This window comes from Cibotium barometz, chromosome 27 (assembly GCF_041138505.1).
Source record: "Cibotium barometz isolate CiBa-2024 chromosome 27, ASM4113850v1, whole genome shotgun sequence".
Classification (NCBI taxonomy): domain Eukaryota; kingdom Viridiplantae; phylum Streptophyta; class Polypodiopsida; order Cyatheales; family Cibotiaceae; genus Cibotium; species Cibotium barometz.
In genome coordinates, this window is record NC_141072.1 from 39391993 (window position 1) to 39414778 (window position 22786).

The window sequence follows — 22786 nt, forward strand, 5'->3', positions numbered from 1 at the left end:
CTCAGTTCGCACATGTACCAGGCTCCATCCAACCAGCTCCGTCCGATGCTTTTGTGGGGTATCTGCAACGGGGCCCAATGCCGTAGGTCACTGTCCGGCAAACATCACTGACGGAATGCTCAACGCAAAACGATTCTGGCGCCATGCCCAACTGCTCTGGCTGCGAATGAGAAAGGATCGTCCTGAAGGAAGCAGTTTGTCTTTCGCAAGAGCTACATCCTCTTGCAAAGAAACTTTGGCATTCTCTAGACTCAGCTTGCGAAGCCGTACATGAATCATGGCACACGTTCCTCTTGTCTAAGTCCCACGCTTTTTAAAAAAGCGTGGAGCATGGGATCTACGGCTGGGAAGTGGGGTGGGCTTTTCACGGGAATCTGGGCCGTCCAAAGTACGAAACTAGGCCAAAAATATTGAACTCGGGCATCGGGCTGATGTGGAAGATTTTTGCACGCGTGGCAAGTGAGGTGTGTGACATGGATGTATGCGTGGCTGCAGGGACACGAGGGGGGCACAAGGCAAATGATTGCGCTAAATTTGAATTACATGTGCATCTCTCTCTCTCTCTCTCTCTCTCTCTCTCTCTCTCTCACACACACACACACACACACACACATTCACATACACTGTACACCTTATCGATTGGTCTTGCTCTCTTGCAAAATTTTAGTGTATTTGAAATCAGCTGATAGCTCATGCATCCACAGAGAGAGAGGTGAAAAGGATCTAGGAATACTCCATGGCATCTACATATCTTCAATAAAAGAGAGAGAGGAGGGGTGCAGCCGGCTATAGAAGTAGAATCTCCAATCTGCCACCACCAAGCTAGGAAGAGGGACGTGTATTCAATCTGGTAAGGTTCTTTAACGCTCTATCTCTCCAATCTATTTTCTTGTTTTCATGACATTGTTTTATTGTTTTCCTATTGATTAAGAAGGAGCTTGAAGGGAAAAAAATGTTATCCGTAGCTTGTGTTAGCTTGCAAATCAAGAGCCAATCACTAAGTGCTTGATAAAGCACAATGCAATACATTTTATCATTGAGGCTTTTTTAATAATGTCTTGTATCCCTGACTTCGTAATGACCTTGCTGCATGGTGCCATAACTTCTTTTTTGATGATGCATTGCTTCATGAAGTCCTCCACACCCAATTCAAGCCTCTTATGTTTTGAGTAAGCCCGACAATGCATTCCTTTTGCCATAATTTGATCCACAAAAAACCCATTGCATGATGAAGTCTTCAGTGGATACTTCATGTTGTCAAAGCTTTATTCAATCCAATGGAAGCTTGTATACAAAGCTTCAATATCCAAAACTAAAGCTCATTGCGTTCTTTCATTCTCTTATGTCTACACATTTGTCGTCGAGGTGATAAAGGTGCAACACGAGGAGGAGATGATTGTGCTAGAAGTAGTCCAATGGAGGAGGGAGAGAAGGAGGGCATACACAATGTGCTAGAAGCTTTGAATTTAAATCCAAATCCATGTGGAGAGAGCAACCCTCAAGGGTACCTCACTTCTATGAACTTTGAGCTACTATATGACAAATTACCATCTTGTGCATATGATGCAAGAATCCACCCTTCCATATCAACACAACCATCCCCTCATAGATAGCCATCCCCTTCCATATCAACACATGATGTTGTTATGGTTGGTGTAATTCCAACTACATATGGGGAGCTTCTAGGCCTTTTTCAGCTTAGTTATTCCATAATGACTCAAATATGAAGCTCTATTACTTTGTGCCTGTCTAGATGGACATGCCATCTTCTATTAGGAGTTACATGCAAGTTGGGCTTTTTATGGCTGGAAGGTATGGGGAGGAGGGGCAGCCCTTGCTTCTATTGTATGGGCTGGTTATGAAGGCAGCTGTGGGTACCAATTTACCACTCGAGCTATTCTATTTGCAAGGTTCTCTATGTCCATAAGCCATCAATTTACCACTAGAGCTGAATTAAATCTAATGGCCCTATTTTGGATTGATGGACAGATGAAACATAGGAGCTCATCATAGAGGACTTGATCATGAATTGGATTCCAGATCTAAATGAGGTAAGTTGTGTGTGTGTATGTGTTTGTGTGTGTGTGTGTGTGTGTGTGTGTGTGTTTTAATGAATTGGGTTTTTTTGTAGGTTGTACATGATATCAACTTGCCAACGGGTGAAACCAATGCATGCAAGGTCCCCATCCCCAATCTCAATGAGGTATGCATGGTCAAAAGCTAGATTTTTTGGGATAGTACAAGCATTGTTTTCCACATCAACAAAAGAATGGTAATGAGGAGTTGCTTTTCGTAGGTTGATTGGGACACAGCAAATGCTACGAATGAATTTGAAATGGAGGCTTTCTCAGAGGATGCAATGTGTGGCGATACATCGAGTGATGACATTGATCAAGATGATTTCATTCAAGATGAGGAAGAACATCTATGTCCCATAGCTTGTGACATCATGGATGATGCTCAACAAAGCCCATGCCCCAAATCAAGGGATACCTTGGACCCATATTTATATGTCTCAAGTACATTTTTCTCCTTTGACAAGCAAAGCTACAGTTTAATGAAATCGGATCTTCAAGGGGAAATCAATGTGACACTCGATACCTTAAAGACACATGATTGTCGAGGTTTGCTTAATTTGAAAAGGTGGAAGAGGATGAAGGAGGGTTTGTGTGTTGCTCCTATCCATGATGGCGGTCAATACATCTGCTTGAAATTAGCACCCAACCTAAAGATCGCAGCCATTGAAGATTGGGAATGCATCATACAAGCATCTCATCTCCTTCGAGATCGTGCAATACACCAAGGCGAGAAAGACACTATAAATTCAATCAAGACACAATGGTGCACAGATATTCAAAGCCATGGAATTCCAATAAGCTATATCAAAGATTGGATCGTTCTTTGTGGATGCTAGTTGCATGAAAGACATCAGCAAGATGTTCATAAGGTGCGTGCAAGTGAGAAAGAACACAAAAAACCCTCTTTGATTATAGTCACAGATCAGCCTCATGTTCAAGAATGTTTGGTTGACATCATGATTCAGCACAAGGTAAGACTAGTGTCACTTCGGTCCAAGCACAATGGGCCACATAAGCGGGTGGAAGAGTTTGCTTGCCATCGAGGGGGAAAGCCTTCTCGAAGTGGTGGTAAAAAGCGAAGATTGCGAAAATCAAAGCGGTGTGGCTGCCCCTTTAAGGTGGTATTGGAGTATGCAAATGACTCTGATAAGGTTAACATTCTCCTACACAATGTCCATGAAGGGCATGTTCCGGGGTCTAGGGATGATCTTTATTATTTGCCTATTCACCCGCGTGTGATAGCATGCTGCATGGATGACTTATTTGACGTCGGAACATGTCGTCATGTAGCTAAGATGTCAAAATCAAAAGAGCGATTCCATATGGAGAGCTCCTCTCCCCTTGATTGTGTGGTTTTTCGCTTCTTTATGATTCCCAAGGAGGTACAGATGATCGCCTACCAAATGCACACTCAAGGTAACATGCTATACATTGATTGTTTGTTTGCATGTCATGGGGCAATATGATTTAGTCAGCTGTCCTTGTTGATGCAGGGAAAAATTCAGATGATGCTTGGGAGGCAATGTACATGGAAGCACTCCGTTTGAAGGAGCAAAACAAGGTAGCCCACAAAATGGAGGTTATGCAATTCTTTTATGCCTTTTCGTATGGTAGAATTTAGCACCTATGTGACCATTTTCTTATTTTAGGTGATCTATGTTCAACCCTATAATCCAAATGCTATCGATGAATACAAAAGACCATTCATCCTTATCATTCAAGATGCGTGGATGTTGGAGATGGCAATGCGTTTCTCTCCCCATAATGCTTGGGCTGTGGATAGCACATTTAAGACGAATGTTTTTGGTCTACCTCTCTATGCAGCTGTGTTGCCCAACCAAAACGGTGTCGGTATTCCAATTTGGCTAATGATGTGCACAAGTGACGTTGCCACTAATCAAGAGAGCATAGCTTTAGAGCTTACCTTCAAGTTGATCTTCTCAAGAATGTCTCAAACCCGCCCTACTGCCATTGTAATCGACAAATGCCCAATAGAGCTACAAGCCATTCAGAAGGTGGTTAATGCAGATTCTTGTTGCTGGTTTGAAGATAACCAAGGACAACGTCAACAAATCGCCGCGCATGTCTTACTATGTTGGTTTCATGCCAAGAAAGCATGGGTGGAAAACCTTTTGCCACAGGTCTTCTCATACCCTTGTCTATTATGAGTGACAACTAGAGTGCTGGACATGGTTCTGAGTTGTTTTGCTACTTTGCAGGTTTCAAAAGACAAGCAAAATGATGTTTATAATCAGCTATCAAACCTCATGCAAGCAGATTCTGAACAGGCATTTGAAGGAAGATTCCAAGTGTTCTTGCAGCAGTACTCATCACATGTGAATGTATGCCGCTATGTTTCTAATGGTTGGTGTGGGCAGACATGTGTGTGGCGTACACGTTGGCCCAAGTTTGGTCGTCTTTTTCCACATGGAAACGTCGACACAACAAACCTAGTGGAGAGGTTATGGCAGTACATCAAGTACACCCTCTTGGATGCAAAAATCAATAGATCGATATTGGTCCTCTTGCATGCTCTCGTAGGCGACTCTCAGACAGGCACACACATGGGGGGTACTTTACTAGAGTTTTTCAAACAAAAACAAGAGTTAGGTAAATTGCCATTTTTCTTTATGCCATAGTATTTCAGTGGTAGGATTTGCTGCTCTGAATGGATTCTTGTTTTCTTCTCAGCCGATTCTGGACGCTTTAGTATCCAAGGTTCAAGCAAGAGTCACACTGCAAGACTCGCAGGAGGCGAGAGCATCCTTACAAGGTACAAAGATGATTCAACAACGTTGGAAGTGATTGATGAATCAACAATGCTTTTCAAGATCCAAAGCATGTCTAAGCCCACACGATGGTACCATGTAAGCATGCAATGTAGCTACTGTGATTGTCCGGATTGGACATCCAACTGCAAACATCTATATGGGATTCGATTGATATTACAGCATCATTTTCCAAGTCTGTATGCTATTTTGCCTATTGTTGACAATGCACGTTCTTTGGGGCAGCTGCAACATAATGTTGATGTTGGACAAAATGATGAGGGTACCCCATGGCTGAATTTAGAAGGGCAAGATCTTGACATTGGTGAGAATGACCAAGGAATAGGGCTCAACATTGAGCATGGGCAGCATAAAGTAGCAACTAATATTGATGAACAACTAGATCTTTGCATTCAGGACTTCAAAAATATTTTGCAGGGTCTCGAGGAGAGTCTCTCTACATGTGACTCCACACGAAAGGAGTTGATCTTTCAACGGTTGAGGGTTTCAAAAGAGAGTCTTCTTGCATTGGTGGTTCCAAAGGAGGTAGACTTACCTTTGCGAGGCTCCATTCGCCAAATCCAAGCTCATGTGACTCTTACTCGGCTTGGTCATGGTAAGAAACATGAAGGAAGTACTGTTGCTCTTGAGGAGGGGACAACCCCATTACAGCCAACAAAGCGTAATTTCACGGGTACGCTAAGACGTAAGCATCAGCATGGAAGGAGTCGAGTGAGGTTTGAAAAGAGGAATCGTATATTTTGCCCCCATTGCTACAGCAAGACCTTGATGATTGATCCTTTGCAAACACACTCTTGCCATACATGTCATGCATTACTCCCCTTGTCAAGGAGACATGCCCCAGTCGGTTCTGAAGTTGATCTTCTCAACAAAGTTTTCAACTTATGTGATGATTCATCTGTTCAGAATGGAGTGATTATATCTTGTGCATATGGTTTGCACGAAGATGATGAGAGACACTTCAACTTATGCCTCAACAACGGGATTGTGCTTGAAAAGATCCATGCATCTCAACATAGGATCATGCTTGTGTACAGTGGTTGATCGGTAGTACTATCATTGTTGTTGAGAAGACATGTCACAACCAATCAACTAAGATATTTTTTGAAGATTTAAATGCTTCTCTTGTCATGGAAGTACTCTTTATAATGAGATGGTTTCATTTCTCATGCATTGGAATCCATGAGTAAAACTTGAAATTGTCTCTTTTATGTCTATAATTTTTTGTCGCGTTTCAAGAATGCAATCAAACTTGTAACCTTTTTTTGTAGTATATAATAGAGTTTTAGTGTTGCTTGGAATGTCATGTGTTATGGAATGTTTGATTGGAAGGCTCTTGAAGTGTAGAGAAGCTCAAATAAGGTAAGCATATTTTGTTCACTACAAGCTCAACTCTGGTCATTTTTCACGTCCGAGGGTAGCTTTAATGTAGGATTGATGGTAATAAGAGGTCACAAACAACTCCCATCAGTTTTCATAGAGGTTTGAGCATGTCCTATTTTGGCAGCATGCCCAAAACTGGAAATTTCAGGTTTCCCAAATAGGCAGTTTTTGCCAAAGTATAGAGTTTATGCAAAGCAAGAGGTACAAGCAAGCATTGGGGATGCTAGATCATGAAAGAAAGTTGTGGTTTAGTAGCATGCATAAAAAATGCTGATTTGGAAACATTTATGCCTTGTTTAAGTGGATGCATAAACGGCATGTAAGCCGGTTTGACACGTGTGTTGGTGTGGGAAATATATGCCTTGTATTGGTCAAAACACAAGAGTTGAAATCGACTTGGAAATGCATGAGCATTAGTGTTATGTCCGTGTTGGAAATATTATGATATTTGGCTATAGCTATACATCAAAGCTATGTTGGATTAGTAAATGCATGTGTTGCACACTGATTTGGTACAATAAGGGATTTCCAGCTATCTAGTACAATAAAAAAAGCACGCTCTAAACATTCTTCATGATATGAGCGGCATCATCAAGCATTCAAGGTTTTTTGTTGGTCTCTTAGGTATAATGCTAAAGGCTCGTAGTTGAAGCTTGTGGTTTTACATTTTCTATTAAAATTTTGCAGAATGGAATTGGGAAAAACAACCTTACTGCTCACTCGTGTTGGGAAGCTTCTAATCTCAGAGTATGTGTGAAGCTAGAGTATGTGTGAAGCTTAGGTGCTACGCACACACACACACACACACATGGATACTTGAATAGGCACCCATTTATGAGCATACATATTACAACTTGTATTTATTTATTTATAGACGTGTATGTATGTATACATGTGTGTGTGTATGTGTGTGTGTGTGAGATAGTCACATGGCACGAGCAAATCAACGCTTCAAGACTAAATAATTGGGCAAATTTGGAAATGACTAAATACATTAAATATGCAAAGAGAGTGGCCTTTGCACCAGAGGGCAATAATCCTACTGCCAAAACATTGACAAGCATAATAAAAACCTAGATTGTACACACTTTACTAAGGATAGAGGTAGACATTCAATGCATCCATAAGAGGATGAACCCATTGTCCAAAACAATATTTAAAAGAGGCAGCAAGGTATAATTAATCATTTGATCGTAGAATGTCATTACAAAAGTAGAATGTCATTACAAAAGTGGGCAAGATATAATTGTTTTAGAATGTAATTACAGCAGATATTGAAAAATGGAGAATTTAATCCCAAAATACTCGCAAAATGCTGCACTAAAACTGTATTGATGGCCCAAAAAACTGAAATTGCTTCAAAACTGAACTGCTCCAAAACTGAACTGATGGCTGCCCAAAAAACTGAACTGATGGCTGCCCAAAAAACTGAGTATGGCTGCCAAGCGTCAAATGTAGTGTGCCGCCTCAAAAGTATGTTTCGCCGATCCAAAAAGTGCCGATGCATTGCACCAAACATGCTTCTTCAGGGTTCACCTAAGCATTTCATGCACCATTGGTGTAGCTCCGTCCTTAGCTTGCACACCTCTTCGTGCTGGAACCAATCCTTTGTAAGCTGCAAACAAATGCCAACAAGCCAAGGATATAACATTGAGCTTCCAATACCTTACCCAATCAAGCCATGCTAAGCTCATTGGACTTACCCATGTCTTGCCTATGCCATCTTGCAGTATGCCGGCAATGAGATACCTCACAAATGTCATCACATAGAAGCCACAATCTGTGCCGTTGGGCTGCTTTGGTACCTGTTCCAAAATTACATATAGGATGTAGACAACAAAAAATCATGCACAAATAGCATATGGACACATAATTCAACATTGATATACCAACGAAACAACTAAGAAAACTAGCCTCCACCTCAACAATCTTTAGGTCTAGCTCTTTTGCAGGATCATAAAGAGCACATTGGACAACTGAATCAGCCACATGCGGCGCCAAGCACTTAAGAGCGCTGCATAAAATACAAAGCTTAGATTGTGTTATGCTTTGTGAGAGAATATGTGACCTACATATTCACAAAGACACTAGTTTTGTACGTATACCTGTATAAGCTTTCCAAACACTCCTTTGGGTCTGTAAGTCCCAAAGAGTCCAAGTACAACAGATAGTTTTTCTTCCCCCGTAAACGAAGCACCCTTTTGTCCTTGTTGACATAAAGCACGAAGAGAGACCAATGGCTCCTATTGCACACAAGACAACCAGCAAAAGTGAAAAGCAGACTCCTATTTGCAATAAATAATTGAGTACTATTCCATTGCCATATGCACACCAGCAAAAGTGAAAAGCAGACTGCTAAATACAATAAATAAATAAAAATCAGCTGATTACTATTCCGTTGCCATGTGCACACCTGCAAATAATAGGAAAGAAACACAACTCAAGTTTGGACATGTCGATGCCAGCAAAGAAACCCGAAAGGTGTGTGACACGGAGCTCCAACGTCATGGAATACCACATGGAGTCAACGAACAACACCTTCTCAAGAACGGTGCATGGCAACATATTCTCCATCCATCTGTGCATGAAAGGGGGCAAATAAACGCTCATCCATACAACATGACATAGAACACATGACAAGTCTATCAAACTTACATTCCAAATAGATTCATAGTTCTAGTTGATGCCTCATCAACAAAGATTGCCTTCAAAAGTGGCTCATCTATTGCTGCATACAGCTTATACCTCGTGGAATTGAACTCAATCTCAACCCCTGAATTCAACCTGCAATGGAAATCCCAATATCAAAAGAGAAAATAAAAAACAAATGCTGATCTTACAATACAACAAGGGCACACAAAACTGCCAATTAGTTGTGACCCACTAACCTAGATCTTGCAACATTACGTTTTGCTATTCGTAGCCATCCTTCCCCTTTCTTTACCACGGCAACATGCGAGTTAGAGATCTCAAATGTGAGCTTGATATTGTTGCTCGCCTCAGACAAAGTTGGAGAAGATATATTAATTGGCACCGTGGTATTGTGATTTTGCATTGCACGAGAAGATCGAGAAGATCTAACAGGCAACTTCTTCCTTGTAGCTCCACATGCCTACAAAAAGAAAAGAAAAGAGACCTTACGAAGACTTTAATGTTGCACCCATGCAATCTCAAGAAAGCATATAACACATAGTAGAGTAGAGTTCATTATATTTATGTCTATCTACCTTGTCTACCTCCAAACCTTCTTGCATTGGTTTGCTAATCTTCATAAATTGAAATGACCAGTCAAGTGCCTCGTCCACTGTGCTTCCTTTTAGATCATCCATCTACAACGAATGACAAGGCAACATAAATAATATCATAAATAGACTAAAGAAATAGCTCTAAACAAAAGAGAGAAAAAGGAGCACTTACTAGCTTCTTGACACCCATAATTTTTTCCATGTCTACATGTTGCGCAACATTCTCACCAATTTTCAAATCCTACAAACAAGATTGTATAATTACGCAATGCATGATATGGAATGTAAACCGTGATAGTGAACTTAGGCCATATCAATGTAAACCATCACCACTAAGCATGCATGACAATATACCAAAAAGAGAGCAAAGAAATAGTACAAACAAAGATAGTGATAAAGAGCAACACTTACCGTCTTGGTGCTGGCCTTTGAACCCATCCCTCCTTTTGTAAGCTTTTGCTCATCGTCACTCTCAATCTTTTTCTCCCCATCATTTTGACCATGGTGCTCATCGTCACTCTCAAACTTTTGCTCCCGGTGCTCATCGTCACTCTCAAGATTTTGCTCCCCATCATTCTGACCATGATGCTCCTCGTCACTCTCAAGATTTTGCATCTCTTCTTGCTGGTCAAGGTCATCCATAACAATGTGTAACCATGCAGGTAAAGGTTTGACCTACACACATATCTAGTAGCTAAGCCAGTGTACTTATTATATATAACACACACACACATACGACATACAAAACACACACATATGACATGTACGTATAACACATTCATACACACACCTTAAAACAACACCCATGATTTTGCAAACTATAGTAATCAAGACCAAGACACTAAACTAGGGCAGATTTAGTAAACTATGACCATGTCTAGACATCAAGACCGGGACACTAAACTAAGGCAGTTTTGGTAAAAACTATGGTCATGCCATATTTTGCTAAACCATGACATGACATGACACACATTGCATATGCACACATACTCATATGCATGCACACACATGCATATGATATGACATAGAAGTAAGATCTTGTGTAAATATGTTTGTGTATGCATGTATGTGTGTGTGTGTGTTCTCGAGACTCATTTGATTATACACAAGGATGTACACACATATGCATATACACACATACTCATATGCATGCACACACATACATATTCATTTGCATGCACACACATGCATGCACACAAGCATAGTCACTCACAAGGGAACGAGAATGTGAACTTGTTTTGAGAAGAGAGGACTATTTGGAACGAGAACATGAAGCTTAAATCAAATGGAATGGGACGTTATTTGCATGAGTGCAATGCATCCACTTGACAATGGACACTCACTCACATGCATGCGCACATGCATTTACATTTACTCACACACATACCCATGCACACACCTTAAAAGTACAAGCACACATATGACATATACATACAACACATATATGGCATATACGTATAACACATACACACACATGCACACACATACATGCCTTCAAAGAATACCTATAATTTGCAACTATGGCCACGTCTAGTAATCAAGACCGAAACACTGAACTAAGGCAGTTCTGGTAAACTATGGTCATGCTACATCCATGTTTTAAATAAAGGTCAATGGTACTAAACAATGGTAATGTCTATTAACAAGGGCATGTGTGTGTGTGTGTTCTTGAGGCTCATTTGATTACACACAAGCATAGTCACAAGGGAAGGAGGAGAACAGGAACGGTTCAGAGAAGAGAGAACTATTTGGAACAGAAACATGAAGCTTAAATATAAGAGAATGGGATGTGATTAACATGTGTGCAATGCATGCACACACACTTGATAATGGCAATTTCAAATTACCCAAGGATGCAAAACAAACACATGCTTTGTAGACATACATGGCCTAATCAAAACCACGTATGTTTGAGAGGCTTATTTGAATTAAAAAGATTATGCAATGCAATAGCATATCGGCTCGAACATGTTGTAAAATCATATGCTCCAATGCGTTGCAACATGCATCAGAACTGGAAGGTGAAAATTCTCATTTTTTGCAAGCCTTACTAAATGTAAGAAATGCAAGAAGTACATGGCATGCACGGATGGGAAATTACGCACATACTCCAAAGTCATAATATGTACAACAAACACATATGGCATGTACGTATAACACACACACATATACATGCATGCACACACTTGACACACACAACATATACATATAGCACACATAGATGGCATATACACACATGCCTCAAAAGGACAACCATGATTTTGCAACTAGGGTGATGTCTAGTAATCAAGACCGGGACAATGAACTAAGGCAGTTTTGGTAAACTATGGTCATGCTATAGACATGCCTTAAATATAGGTCAATGATGCTTGTCTACAAAATTTGTTTTTACCTTAGTTTAATGTTAAGTCATCCTAACTCAACAAGATGCATCAAGATTCAACTGCATGTGACTATATGCTTTACATATAGTCACATATGTGTAGCACACACATGATCCAAAACAAAAGACTAAACAATCATGATATTTATGAAAACAAGAGACTATAAACTTCTTTTCGGAGCATGTAGACTTACTTTTGTATGTCCATGAGCTGCGATTCGACTCTCAATTTTGGCCAAGCGATTTGCAGCCGTCGACATGTAGGATGTCATCGCGTCTTTCACCCACGAAGCAATGTAGTCCTCCTTTGTGCCTGTCCTAAACACCTCTTCAAGATCGTTCCATGCTTGCTCCGCTTTCAAAGTCTGCGCATGCTCATATGTCAGCCGATTCCTCTCAAATTTTCTATCCTTGTCATGAAATCTTTTTTCTGCTTGTCTTTTCCAACTGCTTGCATTAGGATGAGGGAATATGCGGCTTGGGCGAGATGCCATTTGCTTGTTGGTTGGACGACCAATAACACGCTTAGGGATTTTAACTTGTAAGCCATGCTTTTTTCGGAGGTGCTCCTCCATCCGAACCCTCTTTTCAATGAAGGCTTCGCTCGTCGGACATACATTGCTTGCACGACATTGACGAACGAGCCTCCCATCTGGGAGTTTAACTTCCACATATGGTAGGGGGATGCTTGATATTGCCTCTTTTCCATGCGGAGCTTGGACTACATCTACCGGCGGCTCCAAATTTTCATGCACATTTGATGCAGCCATACCCATTCTAACCTCCAACTTTTTTCGTGGCCTTTTGTTAAGGCTATCAGGGGCAGCCCCTTCTTCAAATGTTCCACCTAAATTTGGTGATTTGGGCAGAGTCAAGGCTTGCTTCTCCAATTTTGGATCCAACCCATCGTCGTCTCTACCCTTGCTGCTTCCTTGCCCTGCAACGACCTTCTTTCCCAGCTTGCAATCTTGTTGTGCAAGAGCCTTCTTGCCCTTGCCCTGTTGGTTTCTAGGTGCCATTCCCAAAAAACCCTGCTCTGCTGCACCTTACAAATCTCTATGAAGAGCCACTCTCCAATTGCAAGCCAACCTTAGTGCAAAAAATCAGCTTTGAATCTAGCCTGTATAAATATGATCCTGGCCCAGTTCACAACCGTGGATCCCATGCTCCACGCTTTTTTAAAAAGCGTGGGACTTAGTCAAGAGGAAGGGCAGCAACATAACTAAAGCATTAGAGTCACCATCTGCATGCATGCACATGAAAAAGACACAAGCGAAGATATGCCATCTGAGCAGCTAAGCATATGCACCTTCATCAATCTATGCAGCCGACCCTCAAACATCGATGAATTGTATTTTTCTTGGAAACTAAGCATTCAAGATGAAAACCCAAATCCAAGCAAACTGGAAAGAAAATGGGAAAATAGACTCACCTTCCATGGCTTGCATGTTCGCAATATCAAGATGATGTAAGAGAGACAAAGCACATTGACATACACAGGGACCTTGCTGTACCCTCCATCTTCCAATCACTCCTTAATTACATAATGCGGAGCTTGCTTGCATTCGTGTATCTCCATACTAGTCCCACGCTTTCTGCCTGTACATGAAAACACCTTCCAATGCAAGCTGTGCTTCTTAAGAAGATCCAGTAGAGCCAGCTATGGCAGAAGTTTTGTATCTTTGGTGGCAGCTCCTCTGCGTAAAGAGGATGGAGCCGGGCCGGGAAAGAACAAGAACCAAATGAAGCAGGAGAGATGGTTTTGGGGGGGCAGGGGGGGAGAGAGAGACGGCTAACAGAGAGAGAGAGAGAGAGAGAGCTAACAGAGGGAAGGGGGAGAGAGAGAGAGAGAGAGATGCAACCGTGCTGGTTTTAGGATTAGGGTCTGCCGCGTCAGGTCTGCCAGATGCCAGAGTGAGAAGGACAAGAAGAGCCACGCACGCAAAAATCTTCCACATCAGCCCGATGCCCGAGTTCAATATTTTTGGCCTAGTTTCGTACTTTGGACGGCCCAGATTCCCGTGAAAAGCCCACCCCACTTCCCAGCCGTAGATCCCATGCTCCGCGCTTTTTTAAAAAGCGTGGGACTTAGACAAGAGGGCACACGTTCACAATATTTGTAGATTGTGACTAGCCTACGCATTAACACTCTAAGAAGACAGCATATGGAATAAGGGTAACCTCTAGACATCATTTATCACAAAAGTTTCTCCGAACCTACCTCCCAATGGTTTGTAACACCTTACCTTAGCTACATTTTCTCTTGCTTATAACTTTGTGTGAGAATAAGGGCTTTGATTACAATTTTGTGTGGGATGTTATGTTGGCATCAAAAGTGTATGTGAGGCCTCTCATGAGCTAGCAACCACTAGGGGTATTTATCACATGCTATAGCTAAGTTCCCAGCCATGTTTGGTCAATCTTCATGATTAGTATTATTAGAAGGCATTACTCCATGTGTTAAATTGCATAATAACATAGATAGAGAAGAATATTGTATTATTGAAGTGATACAATAGATGGCAAAGCCCCACATCCATGTACTCCAATGAAGGGATCTTTGATGGTTTATCTAGAAGTGTTAGGATGAAGGTTATATGCTCGTAGAAGCTAGGTGGTAAACTCATAGAGTGATGATTGGTGATGAATTGTATGGAGAAGGGGATGGCCATGTATCTATATAAGCTTGTATACATGGGGTAGCCATAACATGATCACGTAGGTCCATGGTCATAGTTGATGCCACCATCCACGGTGGCATCAACTATGACATCATCCATGGTGTTGGCCCATAAAGATGTTCTAGAACTACTATACAATTTCCCTATTTCTCACTACCATCCGGGCTCAACTTGGGACCCGCAATGTTAGGACAAGGTATCCAGGAGTAAAGTCCAATGAAGTTATGCGAAGTTAGGACAAGGTGCCAAATCTAATCTAAGCCATTTTGTGAGAGGTTTTTTGTGCCCAATGAAGTTATGACATAGAAAAGCCTAGAGGAGGAAAAGGCAAATTGTCGAAAGATGATGTGAACATGTCCTAGTTTGGAACTTAGGGTGTAGCGGGCATAGTATGAAAAGGATAAAAAAGAAGGCTATGCAATGGCTAGAAGGAGAGACGGTGCATGAAGATATGGGGAGATCCAAGAGATCTAGATGATGAAATAAATGTGCATGGGGGGTTTGAATGCAACGCATGGCAGTTTCTTGTTAGGAAGGTAGGAGAAGTAGTGTGTTTGTTTCTCTATGAAGGAGGATTTTTTTGGTGGGCTGAAGGTCACAGAATAGGAGGAAGGCTTTTGGATAACCCACCATTAGAGAGAAGGACGAGAGAGTACGTAGGGAGAAAAGAGAAGGAAGCAGTGTGAGTAGGTGAGGGCTAGACCAGAGCAGAGGGAGCGCATGTGAGATAGAGGAATTGCTGAAGGTTGCTAAGGCAAGCCCTAGGATCTCTGTTTGTAGATTCTGTTGGAACTTAGTGCTACCCAAGACTTTTCTCAACTCCAATTTCTGTTTGAAGAAGAAGATCTGTAGAGGTGGTTGCAGAGTTCATCAAGGAGGTTTGAAGCTCTGGAGGTTCTCCTAGTTTCCATGTTTTTTAATCTTGTTTGAGCCCAAGGTCTCAGGGTTGTTGAGACTGTTTTTTTCTTGCAAGTTTGAAGAAAAACAGAGTGCATGGCTCTGAGCATGTTGTGAGTGGATGATGATAGAGTTTTGAGATATGGTGCTTTAATTGTCATGGATATGTTATTTTGATTGAAATTGTTGAGAAAATCAATTATGAGTGAAGATTTGAAGTCGCTAAGTCAAGGGCTGAATCAAGTGGTGTCAAAAACTGAGAGTCAGCAGTGTTAGATAGGGTTAGCTAAGTGCCATGACAACTTAGTTAAGGGTGTAGAAGGGTAGATATAGTCTTTTTTGGACTGAGAGGAAGCTAATTAGAGCTAGATCTGATAGTCAGAGGTCTCTCAGAATTAGTCAGAGGTTTTTGTATGCTAGAGGGTGTTTAAAAGAGTTAGCTGGAGGTCAACTGAGATCAAATAAGAAGCTGTAGTGTTGAATCCTTGTGGTATTTAGGGTGTTTGGGGGGTCTGTAAGTGTCAGAAGACACATGTATGGAAAGTTCCATGTCAGCATAGCCAAGACTGAATCAGATAGTTAGTTGATAGTAAGAAGAAAGGTGTTGACATGTTTAGTAGAGTTCTAGAGCAAGAGATTTGAGGATTGCTAGATCTAGAGGATAACTTGGGAGTCAAGAGGAAAAGAGATTGCTTGAAATTCTAACAGAGTGTCGAAATCAACCAAGCGTTAGCAACAGTCAGCTCGGGTCATTTTAGGTCAGCAGGTACTCTGAGGAGGTTAGCTGAGGTGATAGGACTCAAGATTAGAATTGCTGAGAGATAGATTTGACCCAGGAGGTTGAGAGGTTCAGGTGTTCAGTTGTATCAACAGGGGAGGCTTAGAGGATAGCTGCAGAGTTGTTGGATGTCTTGTGCTAGATGTTTTCAGTGATTTGATGCTATAGAAGCAGATATTATTTTCGCTTCCCATGTTTTGGTGGCCCCACTGAGAATCGGAGCGTTCTTGTATAGGGCTTTGATCAACACGTTGGAGACCACTTGAAGATCTGCTGAAGACCTATGGCTAGAGCAAGGTATGAGTTGTTCAAAGGAGAAAGGGGTGAAGATGTAGACCAATTTTGAAGGAGGATTGAATTGGTAGCTCTTAGCAACAACGGGATGAAGATGCTTACAAATTGAGAATGGTGGGATTGCTTTTGAAAGGAGTAGCGAGAGAGTGGTATGAAGATGTGGCTATAGAGAATGAAAAAGGAAATTGGGACAGGTTGAGGGGAGATTTGAGAAGGAGATATAGAAAAGTGGACAGCCGAGAAGATCTTTGAAGATAATTAAGTAGGTTATATCAAGGGGACGGAGAAGAAATTATAGGTTTTGCAAATAGATTTGAAGTATTCCGGAGAAGAATTTTGAAGGTTTTAGGAGAAAATCAGGTGCCACCAGACTTCATAAAGAAAGAAAGATTTATAGGATTGTTGCATGGAAGCATTAAAGAAAATGTGGAACTTAAGGATCTAGATTCTTATGTAGAGGCAGTGAGGATGGCTACAAAGCAATGGAGGAAGAAGATGAGGAAACAAGAGCTGGCAACAAGAAAGGAAAGGGAAGCATGCAAGCATGTGATAGAACCTTTCCCTATGGACATGCATGTAGAAAGGGAGCCCCATGTGGAGGCTCCAAGGGTTGTAGAGCCAAATAGAGGTTGATTGAGAAGATTGGAAAATTGAATCTTGCTATGTAGGATATTCAAAACCAAGTAAGAAGACCACAAGGGGAGAGACAACCCAGAAATAGAATGGATCATCTCCAATATTATAATTATGGAGAGAGGGGTCATATAGTGCCTCAATGTCCTCAACCAAGAAGGGAGCCAGGAGGTATATATCCTATTATTCAAAGACCATAGGGTAATAGGGACTAAATGCAAGCCTATCTTTTAGGTGTATTTAGGCACCCTAGGAGTTAATGGGAATCATGTGCCCATACAAGGACAAGTGCAGCCTCAAGAACCTTTGGGTAATGTGAATATGATTGAAAAAATTAAGGAAGAGGAAGGTGAGGCTGATGCGTTATGGCCAATAAGAGGATGAGGATGCAAAGGCCAGAATCCGAGGATGCAGGTAAGGAAACAAGAGCCATGGAACAAGTAGAGTCTAGCCAAGCAAGGAAAATCTAGGGCTAGAAGAAGGAAGATTGGCATGGATGACTTCCATTTGGGAGAGGGACAGCCCCCGTATAGTCTCAGGTTGATATTAGGTATGGTCAAAGCTAAATTCTAGCATAAGGAGACAATGGCACAAGCTTGCAAGTGTTAGGAGAGTTAGATTTAGAATACCTAAGGCCTGCCTGAGGCTAATGTGGTTCAGTTGAGCAAGGTTTCTGATATGATGCCTGTTGTGGATGTTTGGGTTCATCGTAGGAAAGTGAGCAAGGTTTAAATTGATGGGGGATCCCAAGTGTGCGTCATTACTGAAGAGGCTATGTATGATCTTGGATTGGAGGTCATAGGGAAATTCTCTTTTCAGTGTAAAGATGGACAATAGTTCAAAGGAAAAGTGTCCTGGTGTGATCAAACATATGGAGCTGAATGTTCTTGGGAAAAAATTAGTGATTGATATGCATGTGATGCCAGCAGGGGTTGGGGCATACCCCATCATTTTGGGAAGACCAGGTAGCTGATTGCTATGAAGTCAAGGAAGGACTGGTACAAGGATTGTATTGACTTGTTTGTTGACAGGCCTAAAGAGAAGAGGATAAGGTATGACTTGAAAACACACAAGATTTTAGAGATTGGAGAGAAATTAGAAAAGGATACAGGGGCTGATTAAGCCTCGTTTGATAGCTATGATGCTTATTCTACAGGATCCTCAGATGAAGTTGATGATGACATGGATTTAGATCAGAGCTTGTTGAAGATGGAGGTGGACATGTGTGGGGTGCATATAGGTGAGGCTAAAGGGGATGGTATGGCTAGTCATGTGGCTAAATAGGATCATGTTCAAGATGTAGAGCCCAATGTACCAAAATCTGAGCTGATGGAGATGCTTGCTCTAGTAACCTGACTAGTGAGGAAAGAGAGAAGTATAGGGCTTTGTTTGACAGGTATCCAAAGCTATTTGCCAAATATTACAATCAAACGAAGGGACCTTCAAGTGTGGTCCATGAGATAAAGCTGAAAGAAGGTGCAAAACCAGTAGCTTAGAAGCTAAGGAGGCGAGGTGTTATTCAGAGACAAGTTTTGGAGATGGAAGTCACCAAATTGTTACAAGCTGGTTTTATATACCCGATTGATGATGCAGAGTGGGTTTCCCCTGTAGTCATTGTACCTAATAAGGGTAATAAATGGAGGGTTTGTGTGGACTACAAACCTCTTAATGCAGCCACAAAGAGGCATCATTATCCTCTCCCATTTCAAGATGAGATACTAGACCAAGTTGCAGGGCATGAGAGATATTCAGTTTTTGATGGGTTGAGTGGCTATTTTTATATTAGGATAGCCCCAGAGGACCATAAGAAGACCAGTTTTATCACTCCTTTGGGGGGTGCTTTATTACAGGGTTATGCCCTTTGGGCTTTTTAATGCGTATGCCAGTTTTCAAAGTTGGGTGGATAGGGTTCTTGGGCCCATATCTTGGCTCCTTTATTAGAATTTTTATGGATGATTTTTGTGTTTATAGTGATAGATGAACACATGTGGAGAGGTTGGACATGGTGTTTAAAAGGCTTAATGAAGATGGAGCCCAACTCAATCTTGCTAAATGCAAACTAGCAAGGGCCAGGGTATTACTTTTGGGTCATGAAGTTAGTGAGAATAGCATAGCTCTAGATCTTGCAAAAGTGGGAAGTCTATTGCAGATGGAAATCCCAAATTCAACCAAGGAGCTTATAAGTTTTGTCCAAAAGCTCAGGTATTTGGCTAGACCTTTTTATATGTTTGCAGAGCATGTTTACCCTTTACAAAAAGCTAGTCATCAAGATCCTTTCATGTGGATTCAAGTGGATGAGAATGCTTTTGAGAACATTAAGAATATGCTTTCTACTCTTCCTATCATGATGCCCCTAGATTGGAGCTAGGTATTCTACTTGAGCCTTAATGTTGGAAAGCATACATTGGGAGAAATGCTTATGCAAAAAGGCACAAAGCAATCATACATGAGGCCTATCTACTACATTAGTAGGTCGATGGGTGATATTGAGAGGTCATAACATGAGGTTGTTGAGTTGTTTATTTGAACTCTTGTTTACGCTACTAAAAGGATGAAATCTTATTTAATTTACAGATCTTTTGTGGTACTTATCTCTTGTAGTCTTTTGCCCCATGTCATGAGATACGTAGGTGATAATTCAAATGTACAAAGTTGGATTATGGCTCTTCAAGAGTTTGATATGAGTTTCATCAAAGAGGATAGTGTAAGAGTACACATGGCTGATACGCTCACCTATACAGGGAAGCTCAGGTAAAGCCTAGGTCTGTCAAGGATGTTGAGATGCAGATTGTACCTAGTCCTAGCCTGCATGAGGGGTTACAAGACATTGATGATGTATTGTTTTTTGATGGATATTTTAAGAAAAGTGTTGGCAAAGGAGGAGCAAGGGTTGTTTTTGTTGATGAGCAAGGAAAAGAGCTATGGTATAGATGCCAAGAGGTAGAGGTAAAGCGCAACAATGAGGTTGAATATTTCAGCCTATGTTTGGGTTTTGAAGAATGCAAAAGAAGAGAAGAAAAAGCCTAATCAAAGGTGATGCCATGCTCATCATAAGACAAGTACATGGCACTTGGAAGGTCAATAAAGATGAGATGAAAGGCTGGTTTTCAAAGATAAGACAAGTACATGGCACTTGGAAGGTCAACAAAGATGAGATGAAAGGCTGGTTTTCAAAGATAAGAAGGCTTCTTAACCGTTTTTAAGCTTTTCAAATATGACATGTATCCATGGATGACAACAAGAGAGCCCATGAATTAGAAGAGCAAGTCTTTATCAAAGATGTATATGCTATAAGAGTCCAGGAGCCTTTGTATCAAAGTAGAGAGACAGTTCATGAGGAAGAGCATGTTCTTCTTAAAGGTTTTGCAAGAAAGAGCTTGGATGCTTCAAAGAGGATAGAAATTGTCAAGAGAGCCACGAGGTATGCTCTGATTGATGATTTCCTTTATCACAAAGGGATTGATGGTGTTATGCGAAGAGTTTTATGTCATAATGAGATTCAAGACTATTTAAAGGCTTATCATGAAGAGGGATGTGAGGCCATTATGGAGTTAACATCACAAAGAGGAAGATCTTGACAGCCAAGCTTATGTGGCCAAGCATGAACCGAGATATTAATCATTGGTGCATGAGTTGTCATGAATGTCACGCATTCCACAAAAAGGATCATGATTCTAGATCCTATGCACTATATCTTAAGTTATGGGGATTTTGAAAAGTGGGGTATGGATATTATAGGACCTCTTCAAGGACCAAAAACAAGAAACACTATATTATCACTACAGTGGATTATCTAACTAGGCAGTCAGAAGCAAAGGCAACAAGCAGTGCTACAACAAAACAGGTGTGTAAATTCCTTTATGAGATGATTTGTTGTCAGTTTGGAGTCCCTTTAAAGCTTGTGATGAATAGTCAAGGAAGAGAGTTTAGGGGCTGATGTGATGAAGGATCTTACCAAGATGTTGAGCATAAAGCATAGGTTTACTACTCTTTATCATCCCGAATGGGCTTGTGGAGAGTTTTAATGGTGTCTTGTAGAAGTTGTTATTCAAGCTTGTGGAAGAACATCCAAGGGATTGGGATATATATTTGGATAGGGCTTTATAGGCATATAAGGTGTTAGAAAAGAATGCTACAGGATTCACTCCCTATCATTGTGGAATCCTTCCTTTCAATGGATTTTTTGTGTACAAGGAGACTCAGGAGAACTCTATCTAAGAACCTACTGGCAATCAAAGGAAGGCCAATGTCTTGTGTGCATACCAGTATAGACCACCCAATAAAGTCCTCCCTTACAAACGCACAACTCCAGAACTGTAGTTAGTCATAAATAAGACACACACACAATTCAATTCCATCCACCTCAATAATATCAATTCCATCCACCTCAATAATATCAATTCATTACTCCACAAATGAGATTTAATATAGTTTAATATGTAAAATTTCATAAGATTTGACATATTCTCGTGAAAAGAAGGCGATAAGAGATCTCCCTTAGAGAAGTGTGAAGGAGGTGAATTCATTTATAAATTTCACCTCCACTTTCAAGGCATATAGTTCAATGCACATAATCCTAGGCATGCAAAAAATTGTAGTGGGTAACTACCCTCATATCCCAATCCCTACCATTTCTCTTACTCTCTTGGTGGACTTCAACCCCTCTCCAGGCATGTGCTTTGTCTCCCTCTCCCTCTATCTCTCCACCCATCTCTCTTTCTCTCTCTCTCAGGAGCTTTAAGCGGATGCAGTGCCCTTCGAGGGGTATTCCGGTGGCAGAATACCCTAGGGGCCCAACAAGGACCGGCCTTGATGCTTGGAGAAAGCTGGGCCGGGGAGGAGTCGTCGACCACCGCGCCGGTGGCACAGCAGTTGGTGATGGTGATAGTTCCAAAGGGCAGCTGGCAGTAGAGGGGTCTCCATCTCAGCCCAGCACAAGCTTAGATCAGTGGAAGGCCCAATTGGTGGACATCCACACGACAACGTTACCTGTTTTTGAAAATGACGACGACAGGCGGCTAAGCAGCACGTTCAGGATGTCCGTTACCAGCACCCACTGGCCATGGAGGGACGCAACAGTAGGGGGGAGCCCTCTCTTCCACACTCGCTAAGGAGGTGCCTTGATGCCTGTAGAAAGCTGGGAACAAGAGGCCGGGGAGGAGTCCTCGACCCCCGCAGAGAGTTGGTGGTGGTGATAGTTCCAAAGGGAGTCCAAAGGGCAGCTCGTAGTAGAGGGGCCTCCATCTTAGGCCAGCACAAGCTTAGATTAGTGGGAGGCCCAATCGGTGGACATCCACAAAGACAACGTTACCTGTTTTTGAAGATGCGGCTGAGCAGCACGTTCAAGATGCACTGTGAGGAGTTTTGGTTGATGATGGGAATTAATCTTTGAATGCTACACATTTTGGTTGTGTTTTAGATTTGGTCCTTCCATTATGTTTTCTTGGTTTCTTAGTAGCTCCTTGGGTCTTCAGTGCTTTGGGAAGCCAAATCTAGGTATTTCTTTGTAGAAGCCTTAGGCCTTTAGGAATCTCTCAATCACTTGGTGTTGTTGACTTTTGTAAGCTTGAGGTTGCCATATCTTGGGCTTTTGGGACTTTTGAGGCTTTCGTTAGATGGTTGTCT

At 41.5% G+C, this 22786-nt stretch overlaps 3 protein-coding genes across 4 annotated transcripts; 2 read left to right on the plus strand and 1 right to left on the minus strand.

Annotated features, from left to right (window-relative positions):
• Window positions 1-336: 336 nt before the first annotated feature.
• Window positions 337-2914, plus strand: LOC147623376 (uncharacterized). The gene is made up of 5 exons (XM_086821762.1): window positions 337-545; window positions 705-850; window positions 1990-2051; window positions 2132-2203; window positions 2297-2914. Exons 3-5 carry the CDS (start codon window positions 2025-2027, stop codon window positions 2912-2914), a joined length of 717 nt encoding a protein of 238 aa, XP_086677888.1. The 5' UTR covers window positions 337-545; window positions 705-850; window positions 1990-2024.
• Window positions 2915-2921: 7 nt separating this feature from the next.
• Window positions 2922-7007, plus strand: LOC147623377 (uncharacterized). The gene is made up of 6 exons (XM_086821763.1): window positions 2922-3494; window positions 3572-3639; window positions 3728-4219; window positions 4298-4688; window positions 4770-5583; window positions 6938-7007. Exons 1-6 carry the CDS (start codon window positions 3035-3037, stop codon window positions 7005-7007), a joined length of 2295 nt encoding a protein of 764 aa, XP_086677889.1. The 5' UTR covers window positions 2922-3034.
• Window positions 7008-7424: 417 nt separating this feature from the next.
• On the minus strand, window positions 7425-12697 carry LOC147623378 (uncharacterized). 2 transcript variants are annotated; one of them, XM_086821529.1, is made up of 11 exons: window positions 12073-12697; window positions 9907-10119; window positions 9668-9736; window positions 9478-9579; window positions 9139-9362; window positions 8906-9034; window positions 8664-8828; window positions 8356-8493; window positions 8171-8264; window positions 7954-8055; window positions 7425-7865 (listed from the first exon to the last, which is right to left on the minus strand). In XM_086821529.1, exons 1-11 carry the CDS (start codon window positions 12652-12654, stop codon window positions 7776-7778), a joined length of 1908 nt encoding a protein of 635 aa, XP_086677655.1. In that variant the 5' UTR covers window positions 12655-12697; the 3' UTR covers window positions 7425-7775. The 2 variants fall into 2 exon arrangements, with proteins under 2 accessions (XP_086677655.1, XP_086677654.1); XM_086821528.1 differs by having other exon boundaries at window positions 9907-10170.
• Window positions 12698-22786: the final 10089 nt, after the last annotated feature.